This window comes from Pyxicephalus adspersus, chromosome 2, assembly GCF_032062135.1.
Source record: "Pyxicephalus adspersus chromosome 2, UCB_Pads_2.0, whole genome shotgun sequence".
In the NCBI taxonomy this organism is placed as follows: domain Eukaryota; kingdom Metazoa; phylum Chordata; class Amphibia; order Anura; family Pyxicephalidae; genus Pyxicephalus; species Pyxicephalus adspersus.
The window spans coordinates 18,002,620-18,030,193 of record NC_092859.1 but is presented as its reverse complement, the minus strand read 5'-3'; the positions used below and the strand labels follow the sequence as shown (position 1 = coordinate 18,030,193).

The window sequence follows — 27,574 nt, the reverse complement described above, 5'->3', positions numbered from 1 at the left end:
GGGTTGCAAATGACAGACAGATACAGACTCAGAAGGAGGCAAAGCCCCGAAGAGCTTACAATCTAGGAGTCAGGGTAGTAACACAAAATAGGATATGGCTTCACCTGCCTATGTGCTGAAAATGCACACCTACCTGCGTATGCTTGTTTTAGAGATCGTTACAGACAGAGACAGCCAGGCAGATTGCATTCCTAGGAGGTCAGCTGTAGTAGTCCCAGCAATTCTATACATGGGGTTTTAAAAAATACTGACAGCCAGGTAACACAAACAATGGCAGCCTATGTCTATGTTATGTGTGTAATATGTTGGCGCTAAAGAAATCCTGTTTCATATTTAATAATAACAATACTATATCTATGCCACAGCGATACCACTTCCATGCTATAACCATATTACAACCATGCCACTTCAATACTACAGCTATACCATGAGTATGCTACAACCTTACTACAAGAATGTCACAACAAAACCACAACCATACCAAAACTCCACCAAACCATACCACAAGTATGCATAAATGTACAAGAATGTTATATCCATACAACAAGTATGCTTGCAGTATAATTTTACCACAACGGTGCTGCAGCCATACTACAACCATGCCAGCACAAGTGTGTAACCAACCATACCAAACTACACAACAACCATTCTACACCATAAAAGCAAAAAAAGAGATTATCCTGATAAAAGATGTGTTAAGGGATTCACTGACTTTGGCATCTAGGTTTGCTGATAGCTGACAGCATTATCTGCTCTTCATTATTCATATGCCCCATAGGGTGTACAGCGAAGCAGTCAGGAAATTAAGCAAATTGCACGTTATATTGGTAGCTAGTACCACTCACACACACAATCATTGATGGGCAATGGCAGTAAAAATATAAACTAATCAGTAAATAGTTGCAGTAATAAGGTTTCCTCTCCACCCATCATTGGAAGTAAAAAAAGTTCCTTCCGTCTTTGATGATCATTTGTTGTAAATGATTACAATCATTGTTGGTGAATGGTAGTAAACAAAATTATCCCCACATTATTTGGTGGCAATGCCAGTTACCCCATTCCAATCGGTGCATTGTCAAATGCTGGTAAGACTGATGGAGGTGGCAGAGTTAGAATAGAGAAGATGAAGGAGACATGGCAGAGGGAGGTTTATAAGCCCTGCTATTGCAAAGAACCCAACTTTGGAGGTGGTGTTGCCTTATGGGGATCCCTAAAGTTCAATGGGCATCAAAACAACAACAAAAAATGGAAGCAGCTACAGACATTCAACAATTCCAGAGGTTCTGGAAGCTCCTCAACTATCCTGAGCAGAATTTCTCAACGGGGGTACCTCCAGAGGTTTCTAGGGGTTCCATGAGCAAAGTCTGAGCCTCTCAGGTCGGTTTAGGTGACACCAATGATAAATTTTGGGTAAGGGTGACATTCTTCCCAACCCCCGGTTGAGAAACTCAGCTCTAAACAATAAAGAATTTGCCTAAGAAGCTCTATAAGTGAATTGTTTGCCCTTCACCTATATCTGTACTGAGATTAAGAAAAACAGCCGGAACAACCAAACTCAGTTGATTTGAAAATCTGGTTGGTTGTTGCAGATATCAATTTGAACTTCTATTGCAGATTTCAGTCTTGTCTGGTTTTATAATGTGTACTAATAAATGCAGTGATTAATCAGATGCTAGCATACAGCATTACACAATAATGTTGTAGATCGCTTTCCAGGAATTCAGACATAGGTGTGTCAAAATGAAAAAAAAAAGCTTTTGTTGGAGTATTTAATTTCAGCCTTCAGCTTCAGCACGGTGATGATGTCACTGCTACCTTTACGAGGTAATACCAAGAATTTGAAAGGCACATGGTGTTGATTGGTAAATGAAAGTTTTTATGTCTGAACTTTAACCTTTATGATGTACAGAACACCCAATCCCCAAGGATTGCAGTCCTAACACACTCCCAGTCATAGGGTGACCATGCCAATATAGGTACTGTAGGTGAGTGAGATATGCTTCAAAGCCTAATTAGCCCCAAAATGAACAAGACAAATTATAACAGCAGTCAGCTGATCAAGAGAATACAGCTTACAGAAACTAAATATTAGTTTCATGGGTCAAATGTGCTTGCATGTAGCACTACAGCTATTTCCTCTCACCTTTCAATTCATTGGATTCCAATGCCAAGCGCTAATCAGGTGTGAGCATGTGACACCCAAAGTAAGAAGAACAATAGAATATCAGGCTAAAACTTTCAGAATTACAGTGAAAGTCATGCGTCTACTTCATGGGACAAGACTTGTAGCCAAAGAAAGTAGGTAGTGAGCAATTGTGGGACCTCAGTCTGTTAAAACTTTACAGAAAGGCATATGAGGTCCTTGCACACAGCTAATATTATGATTATTATTATTATTATTATTATTGTTATTATTATTATTATAAATAAACAGGATTTATATAGCGCCAACATATTACACAGCCCTGTACATTAAATAGGGGCGCTGTACACAAGCACAATTAGACAAAGGGCTCTATTTATAAAACAGGGAATCACACATTCCCTCAAACATTCCCCTATGGGAATCTTCCAGGTTAATGTGTTTCTATTGCAGCAATTGATTCCCACCAGGGATTGTCCGTGGGAATGTCAGATTCCCTGTTTCATAAATAGAGCCCAAAAAATCTTTGAAATGGTAAAGCGTACCTAAACTCAACATTTTCACTTGACATAAAAGGGTAGACAATACTTATATGAAAAGAAAAAATGTTAATTATTTTTTATTTTTTTAAGTGCAATGCTCTTTTTTAAAAGAATCGGGAGCACAGAACCTCCCAGGATATCGATATCACGCATCCTGGGGGGCTCTGGGTGCTTCATCTGCACATGCACTAATCTCAGACATGCGCACAAGGGACATTTTTTCTTATCTCATGCGAGGGATCTCCCCCTGCGCAGTGTGCGATTGGGTGATGTGCCAAGAAGACAGAAGGGAAGATTGATGATGGTGGCACCCGGCGCTCCCTTAGCGTCATGACGAAGAAGAATTCCAGGACGGCGTGGGACCGGATCACGGAAATGACCAGCACCATCCATGGATCTGCAGGATTACGATAAGTGTAATTTTTTTGTTTTCAGTTTAGTCTGCTTTAAGTTCACTTTCAAAGGTAATACTTCTAATTTTCACTAATGGACTGCTTTAATAATTTTGGGTTTAGTTTGGCTTTAAAGGATTCTTGTTATAGCTGTGTGACTTCACTGAGGTCAGATCAGAGGTCTCAGTATGAACAGGACATGCAGATCCATAATTGTTATGTATACAGGGCTATGTTTGCAGAAAGTATGTAAATTCATTCCAAGGCAGCCTTTGTCCAACACATTTGCATGCACTTTCTATGCATTCAAAGTTAGAACATAATTGTTTGTCCCAGCAAGTGATTTAACTTCACACAATAAAATTGTCAAACCCACAACCAGTCCATTTACATGTGTTTGGGTGCCTTTTACAATGTGCCTAATTAAAGTTTTTTTTTAGGAAAAAAATATTAGTGAAGCTGGGTGATCCAGCAAATCTGAAATGGATTCCATCGTCACTTGCTATTTGTTAGCAAATGTTTTGAATCCTGGACCAGATCCATTCCAGGTTTACTGGATCACCCAACATCACTGATGAAAGTGTATTCTAAAAGCAATTTTGATTTTTTAACTTATCTGCCTGATCACAATTTTTTTATTGGACTTACCCGTGCATGTTACATCATGGGCACTATTTTTTTCCTACTTCTTCTATTACTGCGCCATCTTGATTGGTCAGATCAAATACAAGCTCCTGTGTCTTCAAATTTTTGTCCCACTTACCTTTCTGAGCTGATAGAAAAATACTCCCCCAGCCCTCTCTTCGCTTCTCTGACAATCTACTACTGACCTCCTCACTCATAACCTTATCATGTGCACTGCTCCAAGACTTTTGTAGATCTGCCCCGGCTCTCTGGAATGGCCTTCCTCAACCTATTCGGCTTGCTTCTACCTTCTGCTCATTTAAAACCCATCTTTTGAAACTTGCCTATCCGTCTTCTTCTGTCTCTTAAACCGTCACTACTTTCCACCATTACATATCCCCCTCCTATTGTGTAAAACTTCCCCCACCTACTAGATTGTAAGCTCTTCTGGGCAGGGTCCTCTTCTCTTCCTTTGTCACTGTCTGTATCTGTCATTTGTAAACCCTATTTAATGTTATATGTTGGCTCTATATAATTCCTGTTTATTATAATTATTGTTATCATTAATATTAATAATAATAATAATTTTCTGTGGTTTTCTATTTCATTGTATTTACAGAGTTGCACTACTAACTTTTTTAAAGTTTGTTTCATTTATTTTGTGCAGTGGGAAGAAGAATGGTGAAAAAACAAGGTATGGGTAGTAAAAACAATATATGATGAAGAAAACACAAGAATAAAGATGGGTAAAAGGGAGTGACGTGTATTAGGGTATATAAAAGTGAGTATTTAAAGTGTCCCTATCATCAAAATATAAACATGTAAAACAGGTACTTTCTGTAATTATAAAAAAATTACTTTTAAAAATGATTACTCAACCATTGAATTCTCCTACATCAGGGAATTCATATGTCTAGTACATCAGTCCCATCATATCCTCCTTTCAGTTCGGATTAGGGGATGGGACATCTATTTTTCATCATATGTTATGAATATGTGTTGATTGTGTGTTATATGATTATGAATATGATTTACCACACAATATATATTTCATAATTTGCCTACAAAGCCCAGCTTCTTCTTGTCCTTTTTTTCCATCTTCCTATTAAAAAGAATAGTCTTGTGATCCCTCTTTAACTCTAGCCAACATTTTTTATCATAACATTGTCCACACGTCTCAAGTTGGGTCTATAGAATACTAGCCAGGTAACAATTCTAATGCACACATACAAGTTTTCTACGTGTCCTGAACACGCATCTACGTTTATGGCATAACAAAAAACAAAATGCCATGTAAAGTAAACTTATCAGTAAAGTAAAGAAGATCTTCAAGCATGACCTCTTCTGTTAAGTACAGAATCCTCCACTCCTAAACTTCTCTCCACCTTTCTGATTAGTCATCAGGCTTCTGAATAAACTTTAACAAGAGTTCACTGACCAAATCCTGGTGATTTTTAAAAGAATAAATAAAAGAAAAGAAGCTACAGGTGACTTTTTTTTTATTTCAGGGCAACTTGCACATCTTATGCTTCTGGAAAAAATATTGTGTGATTATAAGAGATCTGTTTTATGGGATTATTCTCCTTATTAAAAAAAAACACCCAGAGGTAGAGAAGGGAGGACATTAAACATTGAGTTTTTGTAACCTGATTAATAGCAGCATTGAGCAATCACAGGAGGACACTGCTTAAAGTCACTGAAAAGCTCTCATAACAATGTGATACAAATATCAAGTTAATTGGATTTAAGTAGTGTGATGAATAAAGTAAAAATAAAAACATCCCCTGTGACCCTAAGTTTATCAAAACCGCGCTCTGCTCCACAAATCAAAAAAGGCCATGGGGGGATTTGACATCTAGATCTGTGAATTAAAGCTTAAATATTGCCACACCTTACGGTTAGCATTGCTTCCTGTTGCTCCGATCTGATCTGTAGCCACATTAAAAAAATACTGAGCTTGCAGGGTTGGGGCCTATATGCATGCAAAAATTAGTTTGGTGCAGATAGGACTTTCTCTGAAACAGATGGAGTATAGGGGCCCATTGGCTGATTTTAAAAATTGGGTACAGCACCAGCAATATCATTGCAAGTCAATCAAAGCATAAACAATGCTCTTCATGTGGTGGGGTGGAAGGAAAAGCCCCCTTTTACACTTTTGGTTACTAACTAAGCAGTTAGGTACTCAAAGGCGCATGGAAAACTGCTACTATGTGCCAAGAAGCTGCGACTGACACCATAGAGTAATGGGTTTGCATGTAGTGCCCTTGCATATGCAGTTCTAATGCGGTTCTACCTTCAGAGGAGGAAAAGCCACTGCAAGACCAAATGCAAGATGTTGCTTCCAGGACCTTACTATCATCGCAACAGCATGCAAATGCAATGGTTCCCAACTGTTCCTATTCTGTTGAATGGGAGTAGTTAGGAGTACAGTTGACTCTACAGTATGACACTGCAAAAAAACGCAAGTTCAAACTGTTCTGAATCTGCTCTTGCTTTACCATTTTACTCTTGCAGAAGAAATCTTCAATTCAGGATCTGAAGACCGAAGAACGATGCATCTTCGATTTGTTGTTTTATTAAGCCATGCCGACCAATGAGGACCTCTTGTTCCATGGAAGTTTTGCTTCTCCTGGATCTCTTGGAGTGCCTAGCTCAGGAGTGGCTGTGGAGTAGAATTCTAAACCCTTGTACCTTTGTTACATAGGGATACCCCAAAACAATTTTTGGCCTATAGTATAATAGAGTTGTGTTATGTGAAGTTCATATAAATCTCAGCCCCACACTCAGCTGTGTGAACATAAATACTCTTACCTTTATAAAGAGCAGAAACCATCTTACATAAACTCCCTTTGTAAAAACTGTAAGCTGGTGACCATAATAATTTCCCATAATAGGACATGTCAAGTCCCTGCCGAACCAGCTGAGCCAGTCCTTACTATAGCACAGCATTCTTGCCTCAAATCAGATGGAAGCTACACACAACAATCCTCTCACCACAGCTATTTATAGAACACAAACATAGTAAAACTGGTCCTACTGACACCAAAACAATGACGGTATTCGATAGCAGTAAAGATACAGTCAATTTTGAAGAGTGAGTACACATACTTTTCTAAATACAGCTCTCAGCCAAGGTGATGAAAGCCTTTGAAGAATTTTCTCATATTTTGTTCTGAAAACATTTATTATTGAAATGTGGATATAATTAGAAAGTGTATGTAAAGCCAAAACGTTTTTATTAATAATATTATTATAGAGAGTAGAGAAAGGTTAAAGTCTCGTTTTTTTGCCCATGTCTCACTATAAAGTTTGCAATAAATTAGAACTAAACCTGTGCAATTCCTATCCCCATTCCATTGCAGGGAACCGCCTGATAATGAATTTTGTTGGACTTTAGTTCCACTCTAACTTCCTGTGCTAGAGTAGCAACAGGAAATTAACAGAAATCTCTCCAAAATTTAAATAATGGAAACAGGAGGTTCATGTTAGAGAATTTCCCCGTTGATTTTTGCCATGATGGCTTTAAAGTTTGAAATTTCCTATTTCCAATTCCGATTTCTGTATAAGTAAAATGGTCACAGGGATAAACAGTGGCATGAATCATGCTAGCTGAAACATAGTGATTAAGTCCTAACAGGGCTTTTATCCTTACTCATGCTATTAAAAAAAGAAGAAAGTTTGTTGTTGAATCTTGCAGTGCATTAACACACATATTAGCATACATTGAATGATGGCAACCTATTCACAATGAATCCCAATACATAGGGCAGGTGAGTTTTAGTGTGAATGGACTTTCAAGTATAAGGATATATCAAACTAAATTATATAGAGAGGAAAAGATCTGGGTAATTTAAAATAATTAAAATGTGTGTTATTTGTCTGTATTTTCCATAAAAACACAACCTGAGCATGTACAGAAAAGCCAATGCTGGTAGCAGATAAAGAAAGTTACTCTCTGATAAAAATGTAAGTCAGTCTGTCTTTCAACAGGACTCTTTTATAAATATAAGAATCTATCACTCTCCAGTGCAGGGAACAATTGTTTAGGCTTATATTCAGGTATTAAAGTAAAGCTGCCTGTTGGAAATAATAAAACAAAAAAGACAGAAGGTTTGTAATACCTACCTAGCTGTTCTAAGTGTCTTTTACTGCAAAGTGGAGCTTAAATCCCATTATGAAAATTACATGATATGGCAGGTTGTTATTAAAGAAAGGGACAGGCGTTGAGCCTTGTGCAATAATCTGTTTTACCTGCCTAAATGTGCTGGGAAACTGCATGCACCGGCAGTCCCAGTTTCCCTTGCATGTGCTGGGATTAAATGAACTCCTGTGTATCTGCTTTGGAGATATGTCATCTCGGCATGGTGGTCAATGGTGTAAAACTGATCCCCTATATTGGTGGTCATTGCATTGCAGGTGGGTGATTAGTGTAGTTCTGCTCTAGAAACCCCCAGCCAACTCTTGAGAAACCCTGGTTGAGAAAAGGTGGATATACACTGGATCCAAAAAACCTGATATAAAAAACACAGATAATGTAAATATATTAGAGAGGACATTACATTACAGGACATTTTAAATCAAATTTTGATCAGAAATTCCTGTTTTATGACTGTCCCACTTTGCTCCCCATTACTCTAAGTTGTAATAATGAGGGCAAGTACAGAGCAACCCCACACCTTGCCAGATACTCACACTGCAGATCTGGTTATAAAAAGTACATTTGACAACTAAAAAAATGGATGTAGTACCACGTGAGGCTATTAATTTTGCATGGGAGTGCCAGGGTAAGATGCTACACATCCAACCTCATAGCCAGTCTGAAGCCTAACTCATAGAGGGGTGCTCTCTCTTCTCTATTGGTGGCCAGAGGATAAGAGAGGTGTTGGCCGGTCAATAGGTGCACGGTAGTAACCTGTTAAATGATCCAGATATCAATAGCTTACACGCACTGTATGGCCACATAAAGCCCGATATTGGGAGGCGGATAACAGCAGGCACCCCCCGCAATCACTGCAGACCTCTTTATTTATTCTAGTAATCAAATAATGTTTTCCTGATGTGGGCACTGCTGCTATGCATATATAACTCAATGGATATGGATTAAAATTTTGTCAGTAATTAGGAGTAAAATGGAATATAGGTATTTTCCCAGGTCATAGGCTATATTTAGAGCCATAAACAGATCAGCACTTTGAAACAAAAACGTTTCTATAGTTTCAGAGTGCTAAGTAAGCCTGACATCACAAGCAACCAGGGCTTACTAACAAGGTCACTTATACCAGGCTGCAGATACACTATCATTAAATGCTACCTCCATTCAGTCCCTTGTCACTCAATATACCCGGGGTACTTCTGGGTATTGGGTTGCTGCAGTTCAGTCTCCTTCCTTACACATGATAAAGCTGGTATTTAAATAGGTGGACCCAGTGATGTCACATGAAAGCAAAGACAGAGTTCTATTTGAGCTTTAAGTCACTGCTTCATTTATATATAGGTTCTTCCTGTTCCAGAAGGCAGGGAGGTACAGTACAAGGCACAGAAACAGGTTGCATTAAGGTGAACATGTTCCTTGGTGTTACATGACAAGCATCACCAAATTTACATTTTTTTAAAAAATTCTCTTGCAGTGAGTTTGGTTGTAAACACTCACTCATAACGTCGTCACATGCACGGCTCCAAGACTTTTATAGAGCTGCCCGGACTCTCTGGAATGGTCTTCCTCGTCCCATTCGGCTTGCTCCTACTTTCTGCTCATTTAAAAGAACACTCAAAACTCATCTTTTCAAACTTTTCAACTAGCCATCTCCTTCTGTGTCCTTAACCCTCACTACTTCCCACCACTCTATAATCCCCCTCCTATTATGTGCTACCACCTCTTAGATTATAAGCTCTTCGGATCAGGGTCCTCCCCTCCTCCTGTATCACTGTCTCTGTCATTTGCAATCCCTAATTAATGTACAGCGCTGCAAATTATGTTGGTGCTATATAAACTCTGTTTATTATTTATTTAATATTTGTGCACCAACAGCAATAGGTAATAAGGCTTTGTACACACAAGCAATAATTGTTGTTGGAAAGGATTTTTCATGATCCTTTTCAACAACAAAAGACTGCACGAAGCATGAACATGCCCCTCACAGACCTCACTCTTTCCTCATTATCTTACTACAAACTAAAGGCAAGCTGGATTTAAACAGTGTAGGAAAATCTATACAGAAATTTAAACCTTATTGTCCTCCATAAAAGGTACACCCCAGAAAAAAAAGCCACATGTCTAACCTTAACTGAATCAATATAGGGATATATGATATCCTACAAAAGCACCCACTCACCTCACACCAAAAGTCATTGAAGGTCAACCCTCATAATTGCTCATGAGTTTATAATCTTAAATACAAATTTAGCTGCTATCTTCGATCCTCCAATGACCTACTAATGACTCATAACCTCATCATATGCACGGCTGCAAGACTTCTCTAGGGCTACTCCCATTCCCTGGAATTCTCTTCCTTGTCTTTTTCAGGTTGCTCCTACTTTCTGCACTATTAGGAAAACCCTTCAAACCCATCTTTTTCAAACTTGCCTACCAAGCTTCTTACCCACCAGTCCATATCCCCCTGCCTCTTAGCCTGTAAGCTCTTTTGGTCAGGGTCTTCTCCTCCTCCTGTGTCATTATATCTGTTGAAAACCCCTATTCGTACTGCGCTGTGTACTATAATGGCACCTTTTAAATACAGTTTAATAATATCTTGGCACAACATGAACTGACTCATGACCTGTCTTGCAGTTTGGGAATATCCCTAATTTCCAAACATGGCAAGGTGAGGATTTTCCAGCAGCTCACATTCAGATGTTGCTTGAGAGTTTGTAATATTTGATTTTTAAATTCCATAAAATTATGACTGAAAAGGTGTTTCTGCCAACTAGATAGTAGAATTTCAATTCAAAAGTCAAAGCCACACTTAGGAGAAAGAATCAAAGTTTATAAGCGTGTGCCAGTGACAAGTTCACAAGCTCCTAGGAGTCTAAGCTGATTACAAAAGGGGAAATTAAGTCCGGCATTTCAATCACTGGGATGCTCATCAGGTGCTGGATGCATTGCTGATCGAAAATACACAAATCCTAACAGCGAAATCCGCATTTGTACATAATTGAGGCGCGCGAGCAAACGCTAGGTAAAATATTAGTAAATAATGAAAAGATCCGATCTAATAAAATAACAGCAGTGTAAAAAAAAATGAAAGTCACTGCCATCAAAACTAAACTTTTCGGCTTGAAAGAACAGTGTTATGTATGATTTAAGGCAAACATCGCCTTGCAAAAACTTTAAATGAAAAAAGCGGTAATAACATGATTTGTTGCCTCTGAACCAATAAAGCTTACCATCATTGATGGAATAATGAATTCTGAATTGTAGAAAGTAGGTCACCAAGAATGGTGAACCTAAAGCACAAGGATAATGTTTCCTATGGCAGGGTCACAATACTAACCTTAAAAAACCCTGGAGTAGGACAGGAAGCAGGTAATTTATATGAGAAAATGCACTGATGGAGTTGAAGCTCTCTCCATGTAACAAAGCCTTAATGTCCTCATAGATGTGGGACAGCACAATGGCTCAGTGGTAAGCACTCTGGGCTTTACAACGCTAGGTCCCAGATTCAAATCTCGGCACGGACACGATCTGCATGGAGTTTGTATGCTCTCCCCCGTCTGTGTGGGTTTCCTCCCACATTTCAAAAACATGCAGTTAGGTTAATTGACAACACTCAAAATTGAGACTGTATGAAAGACATATGTGGAAACATTAGATTGTGCGGCCCATTGAGGGACAGCTATTGACATGACTATGGACTTTGTAAAGCGCTGCGTAATTTGTCAGCGCTATATAAATATTGTGTAATAATAATATTAATGTACAGGCTTCATGAACTAGTTTGGTTGAAGATAAGGCTAGCCAGGGGGGGAAGAGGTGGCACTGAAAACAAAAAGGGTAATTCTTTTGCCAAACAATTTAATCCTTCATAATCAAACTTTATTATTTTATTTTTTACTCCTTGCTTTAAAAGGTGTTCTAGTCATTTAGTTAGGACTTGCATTAAAAAATAACTAGTATAGATTTGATTTGTTAGGGTGATGTGTTTCCACATGAAAAGGTCACCTCAAATGTACAATAAGTCCCAATGCTGCCACTGGATATTTGGTCACCCATGGCCTTTAAAGAAATTACATGAAAGCTCAAGAGTTGGGGTGAACTATTTTGTTGTAGAATATGGCAATGCAATGGAAAGGTATATTTAGTAGCATGGAAAATAATCTGTCACTTTGACCTTTTAGAGCCAAAGTTAGATTTTTCTTGTTGGGGTACCCTCCACTGGTATTGTTACCGACTTACCCACCACTTTTTGAAAGGGCTTAGGGATACCTAGTGATTTATGGTTAGGAAGAGCATGTGACCATCACTATCCTTCCAGGATGAGGTGCCAAGCCAAGAAAGAAGACAGCTATGTGGATGAGAAAGAGTGGTCATTGACCTCGTGTATGCTCAAAACACTGAGCTTGCACAAGCCCCATTTAAGGCAAGTTCAACACTTTAACCTTATAATATCTCATAAAGGCTTACATGCACAGCCCGGAGCAGAAGTGGGAGGTTGTACAGCACATCTACAGCAGTTCAATCAATGCCTAATTCAAATTGCTGCTGCAAATCTCCCATTTGATCTTAAAGAAACTAGTCATGTGCCACATTTTTATTCAGGCCACAATGTAGGCAAGAGGTAGGATATGCTCTCCATTTTACTTGTTAATCACATAAAATAAACACAACTAAAAGTGATCATTTTAGTATAATTCTATTACACGTTAATAAAGAGAAGCATTTCAATTAAAAAATAAAAAAATGAATTGTAATGGGGCTTCCTCCCCAACATGGTAATTTATCAATACAAGTGCTTTTTATCTTGGCATCACCACTGTGTGCAACTTAAACCCATTTCAGGAACTTAGATCATGATTGCTGTATAGCGTTGCTGCAATAGACAAGTCCAAACCAAAGCAGCAAAAAACAAAATACACTCTGGGACATTGCTATTGCAAGCAAGAAAACATTCAGTGTCAAACTGTCCAATAAAGGAGCTCAATACTCGTCCAAGGTGTCCGCTCTGGGAATAGACAGACCCCGTTCCTTTAAGGCCTGCATCTTCACCTTTTCTGCTTCCTGCTTGTTCTGCTGCTCTACTCGCTGCTCCTCTAGGATCTCCTCAATTGAAACTTGAAGTAATGGAGTGTCACTCTCTTTCTCTAGGTCCTGTGTGAAAACAAGATGATATTAGTTTAACCTATGGGACACAACACACATATGCAACAATAAGCAAAATCCAAAATTCTATATATCTATATATATATATATATAGTGCAGACATAACACAGCAGCTTTTGTTTTGCAGAATTCTCTCTGCAATATATTCCCTTGATATGGGCAGCACATGGCTCAGTGGTTAGCACTCTGGTATTTGCAGCGCTAGGTCCCAGGTTTGAATCTTGGCCAGGACACTATCCGCATGGAGTTTGCATGTTCCCCTGTGTTTGTGTGGGCTTCCTCCGGGTATTCTGGTTTCCACCCACATCGCAAAACACATGCAGTTGGTAAATTGGCCTCCCCCCAAAATTGACCCTAGACTTGTATTAAAGACATAGGACTAGGGTAGGGACATTGGATTTTTAGGGACAGCTAGTGATAGGACTATAGGCTTTGTAAAGCACTGCGTAATATATTGCTGCTATATAAATACTGTGTAATAATGATTCTAAAAGTAGATCAGAATTTGTATTTAGGCCTTCACAGCTTAGCTTGTGCAAGTACAGATGCTGGAACAAGGGAGCAAACCACCCTTGTTAGTAAATTCTGCATATACAGTATAGAGTCTGCACTACAAATATCCAAAACATACGATTTACTGGTATAGGAATATCAAATCCCATACCTAGCTAAAAGCTGGCCATACATGTATTATAGACTGCCAATACATCACTCAGCATTCAGATTCTTGGTCAGTAACAGTTTTGGCTACCAAAGGATTTGCCTGCTACTTCCTTTCCTGTGCAACCCTTGTCTAAAAGCGCACACCTATGACCATTAGTTGCTTTCAATGAACGAGGCAAAATCAAATGGGAGAAGTCCACACCTATGAAGTGAAATTAAAAGGGTTAGGGCAGCATGGTGGCTCAGAGGTTAGCACTCTTGCCTTTGCAGCGCTAGGTCCCAGGTTCAAATCTTGGCCAGGACACCATCTGCATGGAGTTTGCAGGTTCTCCCCGTGTCTGCGTGGGTTTCCTCCCACAACCCAAAAACATGCAGTTAGGTTAATTGGCTTCCTCCCAAAAATTGACCTTAGACTGTGTGAATTACATATAACCATGGTAGGGACATTAGATTGTGAGCCCTCTTTGAGTGACACAACTAACTACTTTGTACAGCACAGCATAATATGATGGTGCTAAATAAATACTGTATAATTAAAAGGGTTAACAAGTCACACAAGGGTAACAGGAAGCTTTAAATAGCCAACAAGCTTTAAAGCTGAACTTAAGGCAAATAGACAATTTTGTAAGTTTGTCCATCCACTTCTGAGAGGTAGAGGCTATAGCATGATGGCCTGACATCTTCAGTGGGATGAGTGGACCAGGCTGTATTGCCTAACACAGAACTAAGCCCCCCAAGCTGCCATCTTTGTTGACGTCTCCTGGATCCATGGCAATCCTGCTCATCAGGTAAATATAACAGTATAATTATATATATATATATATATATATATATATATATATATATATATATATATATATATATATACATACATACCTACACACACCATTTAATGTTTAATATTACAGAATTGCATTCATTAGTTTGAAATACAAGTCCCATATTATTATTATCCAGTATTTATATAGCAGCAACATATTACGCAGTGCTGTTACATAGTCCTGTCAGTAGCTGTCCCACAAAGGAGCTCACAATCTAATGTCCCTACCATAGTCATATGTCATTATTACAGTCCAATGTCAATTTGGGGGAGCCAATTAACCTGACTTCATGTTTTTTGAATGTGGGAGGAAACCCACACAGACACAGAGAGAACCTGCAATCTCCATGCAGATAGTGTCCTGCCCGAGATTCAAACCTGGGACCCAGAGATGCAGAGGCCGGAGTGCTAACCAACTAATGAGCCACCGTGCTTGCCCATGAGTTTGGATTCCAGGCGCCCCGTTTACCAAATATAATTTACCATATACAAAGGAGGGCATTTAAACCACAATGTAGATAAATAGACTGATAGGAGTATTTGCATTTCTTATATACTTGTGGATTTAGAGGCTGCAAAATAAAATGTGCGCCTATAGATATAAAAACATGATAAATGGGACAACTTCCTTATTGGCAGAAGGAACCAAGATACGGTTTGTCGAAATCTTAAAAGCCGGAGGCTGCTTAACCCAGCATTAGACTTGCTAAAAACAAACAATTTCCATCTTAACGAGACTGTAAAATGATTTCATTAGCCTACTTACAATCTCTCCGAGGAGAACCACATTCTCGCCTCTCACAACAAATATCCCCCTGGGGATATCTCCATATTTCTTCCCAACATGTATCCGCTCCACGGTCTGGTGTAGCACGAGATTAGCTAAGGGAGAAAACCACAGACACAAACTTCTGTAATTATTCCTAGAAGAACTACTTGTAATTATATGGGACAACCACAGGTCTGAAATCAAACTTACTGCAGTGATACAAATATTCCTAATTAGATATTGTTAGAAAGACAAGACTATCTAAATGAACATTGCATCATAAAGAAATAAAAGTTCAAAAAGTATAAGTGTGAGAAGTTAGAACTAGTTCCTGTAAGGTAAACCGGCATATAAACCAATTCAAGAACAAAGGGTATTGTACTGAACATCCACTAAAAATATCACCACTTTGCCTATAAGAGTCAGAACATTTATTTGCATAACAAATGTTTAACTTTTAGCTGGGATAGGGATTTCCCTAAACGCATTTGAATGCCACCAATTTAGAATGAGTTTCACATGGAGGGCCAACCTGCTTCTGTGTTTACAGGTTATAAATGACACGAAGCTGGCAAAATTCTCAACTTGTAAATAAAGAAGCATGCAAAGGTAAAAAGAATTGATGTATAATGTTGAGTTCTGTGCAATATTATTAATATTGTTACAATATTTGCCTGTGTCACTATGCAGCAAGACAATGACCGGTCTCATAATAAAAAGAAATAGAAGGCATGGAGGGGACAGGACAGTCCAACAACTTTACTGGAAGTAATGAGTACTGGCAACATAGAACTGTGTGAGGATTGAGGCTCCAGGACAAGGTATGAGAAGGCAATTTAGACCAATTGCATTTGATAACTGGGGTCAGTAACTTGTGGTTCAAACTCACTCATGTAAAGCACTAGCATGGTCCAGTCTCTGAAGATAAGACACAGCTTGTGACCTTGTAAGAAATCTCAACGGGGGCAAGCAAGTACAAGAATGGCAAGGGGTTCGGAGGAAACTACAATAAAGAAAAGGTTTACTTGTAGAAAAGAGATGGGTAGGGTGCAAAGTTTTTGCAGATTATATTTTAAATACAGGGAATACTTAGGGCAAACTAACTAAATACTACACAATTACTGCATGTATTGCTGCCACCTGGTGACCAATATGCATTACTGCAGGCAAATCTGTTTCTACTTTTCCCACCCCATATTGTTATCCATCCTGAAAACTCTAACAGCATCCTGGGACATGAAAAGAACAGATATGCTTACAAAATTACTGCCCCAAAATAAATACTCCAAAGCCTGCACGCTGACTGGATCAAATGTAATGCAGATGGGAAAACTCTTGTCATCCACTTAGGAAGGTGTCATGAGTTGACTTTTCATTTGTACTAGTGTACAAAAGTCAAACTACTGTAATTTTCTTTTTTACTGTAACTACGGGATTTTCAGCTTAAATTATAATCACTTTTGGAAATGCAGAGCTGTCCTGTGCACACTTCCTGGGTTATAGCAGCAAAACCTAATTCTTGGTATTTTGCCGAGCTTCTAAAGGAATAAAACGTGGAAGTGTGCACTTACGGCAAAGATTTACAGCATAGCAAACCTCAGGTTGGGGTGGGGAATGGGCACCATTGCAGATTTTATGGGGATAGGATCTCTTCTTTCCAATTTGGTAGACCCATCACTGTACACAAATGTTTTTTAACCCACCACATCCGGGATCATAAGAGGTTTTATTATAATATCATACAAACATAAAAGTAAGTTTGGAACTTGTTTTCACTATATCACTTTCACTATTCAGTGTATTTTAATATTGTATTAGTAAGCAATGATGTCTTTTTTTCTTTGTATTTATTTACCATGATATTACTTTTGTTGACTTTGTGAAAGGGGTAAAGGCGAGGTGGACCGGCAGCCTCCCACCAACCACAATGTCTAGAACTGCTACCTCCATCCCTGCATTTCATAGCCTTCACAACCTTTTATGCAGCGCCAGGGAAGTGAATGATCACTATATCCATCAAGGAACAGCTCTGAATCTGCTGAGGTTGCAGATATCCAAGATGGCAACATCTAGCAGCATGTCTATATAAAGAGGACATGTACATATACAGCCAGGTGGTTACTAAAAAGTGCCAGGTGGTGTGCCTGGCTAAATGGAGCTGGGGAGAACACGGTATTCTCACAAGAAACTAGGTGCACAATAATGGTTCTCACCAAATTGGTCGATGCTTCTCAAATATCCAATGAGAGTTCTTCCATCTCTGAGAAGGACCAAGTGTTTTTCTGTAAATGAAAGCAGATACATTTTAGATGGTTCATGTTTGCTTAGACACATGGCACAAACTTGATATGGGTTAGGTATTGATCCTCATGCAAATGTTATTCCACAAAATATCATAAAGTAAACCTAAAAGTTATAAGTGTAAACGTGAAGCTGATCAATCACTAGCCTAAGGAAAAAAAATTAATGCGGTCACCAAATCTAAGGTAAGAAAAAAAAAAAAAAGTGATAACCATAACAGATACATATTAAAGAGGAACTAAACTTAAAAGTGCCTAAAACAAAAAAAAAAATACACTTACCTTCAATCCCGCAGGGTAGTACAATCCATCCAGACATCTCTTCCATCGGGTCCTGCGTCGCCCCGGCATCTGACCCCGAGCCACTGCCTGGGCGGCATCATCTTCTCCTCTTCTACATCACCTGACACAGGTGTGAGATCAGGTGACGTAGATGGAAAAAAACCTTGCCGATCTCACTGCGCGTGCGAGCAAATTTTACTCTTTTCACGAAAAGGCTCCTTCTGCGCATGCTCGAGATGCTCGGGCATGTGCAGAAGCACCCAAGAGCCTCCTGGGATGCATAACATAGGTGTCCCGGGAAGCTTTGCCTTCCCATTCATTAGCAATCGGGAATTAATAGAATTAACAGAATTTTTACCCTACATAAAAGGGTTGTCTACCCTTTTTTGTAAAGTGAAATTTCAGAGTTTAGGTAAGCTTTAAGTCATTAGATGCCCATGGCACATCTTTTCCTTGCTTCAGCATTGCACTGCTTCCTCTCCCTAGCAATGCTGAGTGATGATTATGACCGGCACAGCTGCAATCAGAAAGCGCGCTGAAGGTCGGTCCTTGGCCCAGCCTGTGTGGCCTCCATGCAGCGTCTGACGCACGGAACCTCACAATTCATATCTCAGCTTATCAGAGTTGTCACGTTACAAAGACCTCTCCTTCTCCACACAGCTGTGATTCAATGCATGACCTTCAGACATTTATACGGAAAGTACTATCTATACCACAACCCCCCTTTCTGAATAAATGGTCAGACTCAAGGGTAATCAGGAGAATTGTAAGCACTTGTGCAGAATCCTCTCATTAGCAGCACACACGTTTCAGATGGATTATAGCTGACAATTAGTGAACATTTTATGTGCATCTATGAAAACAAATTTGATCTTTTTTTACCTGCAATTGGTGAAAAGCTACAAAGAACAAGGTTTTTTTACCTTCCTCTGGAACAGGGGTGTCAAAGTATGGCCCGCGGGAAAAATTTGGCTCGGCACTCCTTTTTTTTTGGCCCCCAAGAATTCTTAATATGAATTGCTGCTGGCTCGCCGCTACTGCAATCCCTAGGAATGACGGGCCAACTGCAATTCATATTAAGCTGCTGTTCTATAGTACAATGCCGCAACTACAATTCCCGGCATCACTCGCGTCTCTAGACCAGCGGCCTCTCTGCTTATGTGTGGCCCCACATTTTAATGATGTGATGCCGGGAACTGTAGTAGCGGCATCACTCGTGTCTATTGAACAGCAGCCTATGTGTGGACGCTGCGGAGTTTATACTGACAGGTAAAGTCAATAATCAGGAATTATCATAGAGATATTGCTATAGTAATTGTTTTACTGTGCCAGGGAAAGCAATGTGAAACCAAATGAATGCCGCAATTCATTTGGTTTCACATTACATTCTCTAGCACAGGGGTGTCAAACTCTGGCCCACAATGTCCTTTTTTTTTTGGCCCCCAAAGGAATCCTAAATATGAATTGCAGCTGGCCCACCACTGCTTTGAAATATTGCCGATACAATTCCCGGCATCACTCACGTCTATAGACCAGCGGGCTCTCTGCCTATGTGTGGCCCCGCATTGGACTGTTTTATAGATGCAGGGAATTGAAGTAGCGGTGCTATTAAAGTTTGGCCCGCGACTTTGTCTAAGTTTTTAATTTTGGCCCACTGTGTATTTGAGTTTGACACCCCTGCTCTAGCAAATGTAGATAAATCCACTGCATGCCATTCTCATGAGTTCTTGTTTCTTCTGTTTTTTCACGCTCCTATTGGATGTTATAATGGCGGGCTGTCACATCAATGAACCAATAGGGTAACGATTAGAGATTACTTGTCCTATTTTTAACCCTTGGTATGCCAGCTCCAGCTGTTCTAGTGGCCATGTGAGGAATTACACTCCTTTAGTACGGTAGACGGGTTGGAGGTTTTGTGATTTGTTAGCAGCTCAATCTAGAAGCCGAGGTGATTGGTATATAAATTAGTTGGCACTGCAGAAGCATTGGTAGCTCCCCCACTTAAATATAGGATTTGTCCCCACTTCCTGTTTCAAATACCAGGGCAGGAAGTGAAGTGAAATCGCCCCAATGCTATACAGACACAAAGCTGTCCCTGAGTACATACAGATAGCAGACACAGGCCTCTCTTCTATAACAAGGCCAGTCTGTGGTCCCAAGAACTCAGCAAAGGGCCACATAGCAGCCTGGCTGCAGAGTGAGAGGTTTCAGCAATACCTCAGAACTACAAGTCCCAGCATGCTCCTGGGGGCCATACCAATACACACACGCTGAATGAAGAGGGGTGTATACTGACTGTCTATGTCCTCTATGAGGCTGGCTGTCCCCGGCATATAATTCATTCTGCCTCCCGCCCCGGCACGGGGCTTCTCGTCACACGGGACACCGCGCAACACCGGAAACAAGGAATTCCGCCATCGTTTTTACACGACTTCCGGCGGCGCGGCGGTCTTTTAGAGGCGTGGGATTCGTAGGAGAGACATCACGTATCCAGGGGGCGCGGCCAGGAGAACCCACATACTGATTGGATGAGGAGTCCAGAATAGCTTAGCATTGGTGGGTGACCTCTAAAGATTAACGCGCTTTTACGTCCTGATTGGCTAGGAGGCGATGTGGGAGAAGGCGAAGTATAATTGTGTGAACGGTGGTCGCCTGCCATTGGTGGAAAGGAATGCTGACGCCACAGGAAAGTTTTACTCACTATTGGACAGGATCATTATAAGGACAAGTTAGGGCGGGAACTTCAGAAAAATGACAGCTAATTCTCCTCACTTCTCATTGGGTGTACAAATCTCTAATGGGCGTGGCTATGTTTACGCGCTCGCGTGCCATTAGTTGTCCGAGAGCCTTAAGCTTTGTGATTGGCTGATACCCGGTTGCCGTGCTGGGCTCCGCGCATGCGTAGTAGGAGTGTGTTTGCGCGGCCGTGTGTCTTCTGTTAGTTCCATGTCTGCCGCGCACAGAGCCGGGGATGGTGGCGGATATTACCCGGGGGGAGAGGTGCTGGGCCGGCAGAGGCAGGAGGAGGCGGCGGGCTGGGGAGCCGGGTATTATCCTCCGGAGACTGGAAGAAACTGGCCGGGAGGCGGGGACATGGGCGGAGCTCAGGTAAGGGGGAGGGGTGTGATCACCAAACTCATCCCAAGTCCCCGCACTGATACCGGAACCGGCACCTCAATGTGTCACCCCAACCCCCATCTTATATCTGTCATCCCATCCCTCATCTTATATCTGACACCCCAACCCTCATCTTATATCTGACACCCCAACCCTCATCTTATATCTGACACCCCAACCCCCATCTTTTATCTGTCATCCCATCCCCCATATTATATGTCACCCCATGTTATATCTGACATCCCCATCCCCCATCTTATATGTCACCCTATGTTATATGTGTCACCCCATCCCCCTGTTATATCTGTCATCCCCCAATCTTATATCCGTCATCCCCATCCCCAATCTTATATCTGTCATCCCCATCCCCCATCTTATATCCGTCATCCCCATCCCCCATCTTATATCCGTCATCCCCATCCCCCATCTTATATCCGTCATCCCCATCCCCCATCTTATATCCGTCATCCCCATCTTATATCCGTCATCCCCATCCCCCATCCTTTATCCGTCATCCCCCATCCTTTATCCGTCATCCCCAATCTTATATCCGTCATCCCCAATCTTATATCTGTCATCCCCATCCCCAATCTTTTATCCGTCATCCCCATCTCCCATCTTATATCGGTCATCCCCATCTTATATCCCTCGTCCCCATCTTATATTCATTACTTTCATCTGTCAACCCCATCCTCTTATATTAGATTGTTCTCCAAGTCATCATGTTTGTCCTGCGGTGTCGCACTGAGTGGCCCCGTCATCTTCCCAGACACCAAACTCCTTGATAATGTGCTGGGGGAGCTACCGGTATTAGTAGGCGGAACAGTCGCAGTCGCTGATTGGCTGTCTGTCTCTAGTGGCCAAGAGATTATTTACATTCATTCGGTATAGGGGAGGAGTCATGTGTGGGACAAAGTTAGGTTGCATGGATTGGATCAAAGTTTGCTTGAAGGTCAAAAGGTCACATAATGCAAAACTGGTGAGATGAATATGTGGCTTCACTAATATCCCTGCCCCCATGAGGCCCCCCGTTATATCCCTTACCCATGAGCCCCCCCCCCTGTTATATCCCTGCCCCATGTGGCCCCCGTTATATCCCTGCCTCATGTGGCCCCCCCGTTATATCCCTGCCCCATGAGGCCCCCCCGTTATATCCCTGCCCCATGCCCCCCGTTATATCCCTGCCCCACGTGGCCCCAGTTATATCCCCACCCCATGTGGCCCTGCTTCTAGTACAGCATTCAGCAATGGAGGGACTGATAGTGACCATGCCATGTCTACAATCTGATGGTAAATACCTGGAATCAGAAGCTGTATATTGGGAATGATCAGAGCACAATAGAAGGAATGGTGTCCCCAGGGAAGAGGTCATACACTAGGCACCAATGAACATTTCGCTGTTGATAAATACATTGTCGATCTCCTTTAAATGGTTTCTTTCATTACATTAATAAAACAAAATATTACTTGCAAAGTAAAGCATTCCTGTCCTTCCACATGTGCACTTGTGCTGCAAAATCACTAGCACTTCCTGGAGCCTCAGGTTCATGCTCCCCTGCTGCAAACATTGGCCCCTCTGTGTCACTGCTGTCTGTTTATTGGTGAGCAGTAGAAGCCATTTGTAGAAGGGGGGACCAGGCATCCTGAAACCTTTGAATGCTGAAGACTTTTTGGCAAGAAAGCAGAGCTGTCATTGGCTGTGTCAGGATGATGTAACTCATTGGCATGCATGTGAGGGTAACTTTGTTGCAGCACTGAATCCTGCAGAGAATAATGCTGAGCTGTGCATGCTGTCCAGGTAAAGGTCGGATGGTCAGTGCTATATTCCACCTTTACAGCTCCTGTCCTCTTATCTGTTATTCTGCTGGAATCCTCCAAAATCCTGTGCACATCCCAACATTCTGTAAGGCCATAGAACTAGGCTTGTGGATAGGTTTACCTGGCACAGCATTGTAAGTTGGGGGGGAGTTTACCCCATACCCTAAAGTCTTTATCTGGGTACCCCAGCAGGTGCTTCTATGAGTTTACGTTATAACACCTGGAGGAAGTCAGGCTGCTAACCTTTTTCAGCTTTAATTTGCATTGCTGCACTCATTCAGGTTTAGTATAAGTCTACATCAGCAATGCTACAAAACCTCATCATTCTGCATTCCCAATGTGTATTTAGCATTAGGCACATATATAAATTGGCCATAACCAGGCTGATTTGTATGCCTGCAGATTGGTGGGCAGAGGCATTGCAACCCTTTGTTATAATGTGATGGAGTACTGACAGATTGAAGCACAGGAACAATGTTATAAATTACAACTTGGCTCGGTGGTTAGCCCTCTGGCCTTTGCAGCGCTTGGTCTCAGGTTCAAAACTCAGCCAGGACACTATCTGCATGGAGTTTGTAGATTCTCCCTGTGTTTGTGTGGGTTTCCCCTGGGTACTCGAGTTTCCTCCCAAATCCCCAAAATATGTAGTTAGGCTAGTTGTCTTTCCCTCAAAACTGCCCTTATATTGTATTAAATACATATACAATGAGACTGTATTAAAGACATATGACTGAGGTAGGGACATTAGATTGTGAGCTCCCTAGAAGGACAACTAGTGACATGACTATGGACTTTGTACAGCGCTGCATATTATGTTGGTGCTATATAAATACAAGTAAATAGGAAAAAAAAAACTTACCACTCCTTAAAGCAGTACTATACCCAGATTTTACTCCTCTGTCGCAGCACAGGTGCCGCCATCTTCTTCCTTCTCTACCTCATTCCAAACTTCAAGCTTCTTGATTGGTTGGGCTGGGGTTTTGTAAGGTATCCCGGCTTTGGCAGCTCAGCAATTTTGACAGTTTCATGAAGCAATCAGGCAGTCAGAATGCTTCTTGCAGAAGCGACATCCCCTGTCCCTTTCTGTAATAAAGCCTGGCCTGATTCAACATTTTTAAACTGGAACTTGAGTTCTGCCTTAAATGTAGTGGCTGGAATTTTTTTTTAACAATAAGTACAATGCTACATGTACATAAAAACAAAAAACCTTGATGAGTTATAATATCTTTAACTTCCTAAAACTGAAATTTTAATACTTTAATTGTAAAATGATAAAACTCCACTCCAAGTAATGTGATGAGAAAAACAAAATCCTCAACTCATGGTGAAAGTTTTGTTTAGAAGAGAAAGTTACAATGTAAAAGGTTTGGGAAAGAAAATAGAAAGATTAACACACACATGGAGACCCTCTGCTGCCTTTTGTACATGGGGGAAACCTTGAAATAACTTTCAGGTCTTCAGGGAACCCCTCCTATAATTCCTATATTCACAGGTCACATTAGCATGGTGGTCAGTGGGAAGAATGTCTCTTACACTGCTGGCCGGTGGGAAGAATGTCACCCTTGCAGATAGCTAAAAACATCATTGGCATCAGTCAAATATAAGAAAACAAATGCAGGCACCTTATCCAAGGACTGGTAAGGTGTACTATATGACTGTGTAGATAAATCAGTGATACATGCTCAGTCCGATCCACTATGGTAAAGCAATCTATATAGCTTCTGGAAATAGATTAGATAATATCCTCATAATACGCCGTCCTGTACCATGTCTCATATTTCTCCTTTAAGCCTCTCCCTATCCTAATATTTAAATTCTGTGTGAGTAATGTTCCTTGGCAGGGCAATGTCATAACACCTCTAAATGAACATGCCCATACATATGCCAATTATTTGTGCATATGAGGTCATATATTAGAAGATGGTATAGTGCCAGTCATTGTGGGTGCGAGGTGAGGACAACTCCTGTGCTGGGAGGGTGAACACACAGGGGCAATAGATGTGATTATACAATGATTGCCTCTCGTATGCAGTCCGAAAGGTCGTCCTTTACCTCTGGTTAGAGCAGGACATAGATTTGGCATTATAAGGACCTTGTGTCTTTGTGGAAATATTTACCCTTGTATAAACCCGAGTCATTGGTGTCTAGATGCCCAGGCCAAATTTAGCTTCTGCACATGTTAAGCTACGTACACACTTCCAATTATTATCGTTGGTAAACGAACGATCCTGCACGATATCTGCGAACGATCGTATAGCACCAATCCTGTACATACAGATAACGACACGATCGTTCGCAGATATTGTACACACGATAGATGCGATCGTTTGAACGATACAGGAAGTGACGTGCACCACAGGAAGTGAGCGAACGTTCGTTCACCGCGCATGCTCAGACCATGGACGATCAATGAACGACCGTACACACGATAGATGGTCAACGATCGTCGTCCAATCCGATCCGCCAGTCCGGTCGTTTATTTCCAACGACTATCCTCGTTCGTCGGCGTCGTTGGTTACTTTTTTTACGAACGATTTTTGCCCAATCGATCGTTCGTCGTTCATTTCCAACGATAAAAATTGGAAGTGTGTACGCAGCTTTAGTTAACTTTAGATTGAGCTGTTCACCTAAAGTAAAGTATCTGTTTTTGTTTATAATTATTGTAGGCTGATAATAAATGAACAGATATCAATGTATATCTTTATTTAATCATTACAATTATAATTGTATCTGGCAATTACAGTATTAAACTAAAGTTTAATACTAAAGGCAATTACAGTAATAAATTAAAGCTTCTGTTGGCTTAGGTGGCGTGAAGTTAGGGGGCTTTTAAGGATGACACTGCCACCTGTGCAGTGCATAGGGTCAGCGTGTATGTAAAGGACCCCCAAACCCCTGTTGCTTGCCTTGATAACCCCCCACTTCTGCCCCTGTTATAGCTGGCACTATTGTCCCCAATGTCTGACACTAGGGGGAGCTGTGATATTAAATCCTCAGATATGTGACCGACCTCACCTTTAACGGTCAGTGGCGCTTTCACTGAGAAGACAATCACATGAACAGAATGCACTGGGTGTTGCCTATGCAGTGCAAAGTAACGGTGAGTATGTTAGGGCCCCCCAAACCCCTGATTCTTATCTTATCAGACCTAACACCCCCTGCTTCTGCCCTTATCATATCTACAATTTCAATCATAGCACTCCCCAATGTCCTACACTAAGGTGAGCCTTAGTGTCACATACTAAGCTATGTGACCAGAATCCAGCCTTATGATTGGCTGCTACATCTAAATTCGTTAACGGGGACAATCCATGCAACCCATACCTGGAAGTACTGGGTGTTGTCTGCAAGAAAAGAAAATGCTGCAAGTTATCCCTAACGGGTAGTATCAGAGATTGGGGGGAGTCCTTTACATACAAGCTATACCGTTACACTTCATAGGCAACACATGACTACATTCTGATATGGGGCCTGAGCCCTATCACATGACTGGGAATGCAATACCCTGGATAATACACAGGATTTTAGTGCTGGTGAGTATCAGGGTTTTAGGGCGAGGGGGCCACGTTGGGCCTGATTAATAAATCAAGACTTGATTTTTGTACCGGATCTATTCCAGGTTTGCTGGATCACCCAGGTTCTCCCATCAGTATCATCCCCAGCCCCTGACCACCCCTGTTTTAAGTTGGGTCACAATTGAGTGCTTGCCACCCGCCTACAATTTCTTACCACCCAGCTTCAAATACTTTCTGGGTTGAACACTGCCCATGATAGTCTTCTCCCGTCCTGGGGATAAATCAGCCCGTTGTCTCTTCCTATTTACTATCACAGTTTGTGCTCACAATTGCTCCCATAATTGTCTGTCTGGGCATTGCACGACCTTGTATGTCATCATCATCCCTAGGTGATCTCTTCTTTGGTATGCGTCCAGCTCTGTGTATGTACTGAGCATGACGATACAAGCATTCCTCCAGCAGTGGTGTTGCCTGTTCACACAATATTCACCACGTGTGCAGTGTCGTCACTCAGTGACTCATGCTTGTTTAAATTTTACAACACAATTTGAATGAAGACATTTCCCTGTAATGCACCTTCCAGGTAAGATTACCAATCCACCTTCTCTGTACGTTACAAGCTAGATGGAAGATCTGTTAGATTCATTGTTTATGGGCTGCTATAGTAGGGAATTTTATTAATATTAAATCTTACTTTTATTATTTGCAGTAGATTAGTTAAACCCCTTTACAGGTTTTTGTTTTTTTTCTGTCAGTGCCTTTATTTAGAAAGTGTTTCTTTATTAATAATATTATTATCCAGTATTTATGTAAAGCTGACATATTATGTAGCGCTGTACAAAGACCATAGTCATGTCACTAGCTGTCCCTCAAAGGAGCTCACAATCTAATGTTCCTACCATAGACATACGTATTTAATACAATCTAAGGGCAGTTTTGAGGGGAAGTCAATTAGCCTAACTGCATGTTTTTGTGATGCGGGAGGAAACCAGAGTACCCGAAGGAAACTCACGCAAACACAGGGAGAACCCGCAAACTCCATGCAGATAGTGTTCTGACTGGGATTTGAAATTGGGACCCAACACTGCAAAGGCGAGAGCGCTATCTTCTGAGCCAGGTTGTAAGGCTCTTATATATAACCCACACCCCTGCTTATATTATATATAACCACTGAGACAAATTGTAAGGTATTTTATATAACCACTGAGACAAGTTGTAAGGTATTATATATAACCACTGAGACTAATTGTAAGGTATTTTATATAACCACTGA

The 27,574-nt window shown here is 41.0% G+C and overlaps 2 protein-coding genes across 2 annotated transcripts in view; one reads left to right on the top strand and one right to left on the bottom strand.

Annotated features, from left to right (window-relative positions):
• Positions 1–12,534: 12,534 nt before the first annotated feature.
• On the bottom strand, positions 12,535–20,377 carry LSM1 (LSM1 homolog, mRNA degradation associated). Its single transcript, XM_072399768.1, has 4 exons — positions 20,148–20,377; positions 17,483–17,551; positions 15,267–15,382; positions 12,535–13,005 (listed from the first exon to the last, which is right to left on the bottom strand). Exons 1-4 carry the CDS (start codon positions 20,191–20,193, stop codon positions 12,835–12,837), a joined length of 402 nt encoding a protein of 133 aa, XP_072255869.1. The 5' UTR covers positions 20,194–20,377; the 3' UTR covers positions 12,535–12,834.
• Positions 20,378–20,728: 351 nt separating this feature from the next.
• Positions 20,729–27,574, top strand: part of BAG4 (BAG cochaperone 4) — a 17,220-nt gene continuing 10,374 nt past the window's right edge. The window contains 1 exon segment of the mRNA XM_072399766.1: positions 20,729–20,959. Within this exon segment, the coding sequence (XP_072255867.1) occupies positions 20,798–20,959 (162 nt within the window). The 5' untranslated portion in view covers positions 20,729–20,797.

Bases quoted from the DNA above. Each gene is read 5' to 3' on its own strand.
- LSM1 (XM_072399768.1), bottom strand. From the start codon at position 20,193: ATGAATTATATGCCGGGGACAGCCAGCCTCATAGAGGACATAGACA. The intron at 15,383-17,482 runs GTGAGAACCATT...TTTCTCCCTTAG, and splicing joins GAGAAGCATCGACCAATTTG to CTAATCTCGTGCTACACCAG. The intron at 13,006-15,266 runs GTAAGTAGGCTA...GTTTTCACACAG, and splicing joins TGGTTCTCCTCGGAGAGATT to GACCTAGAGAAAGAGAGTGA.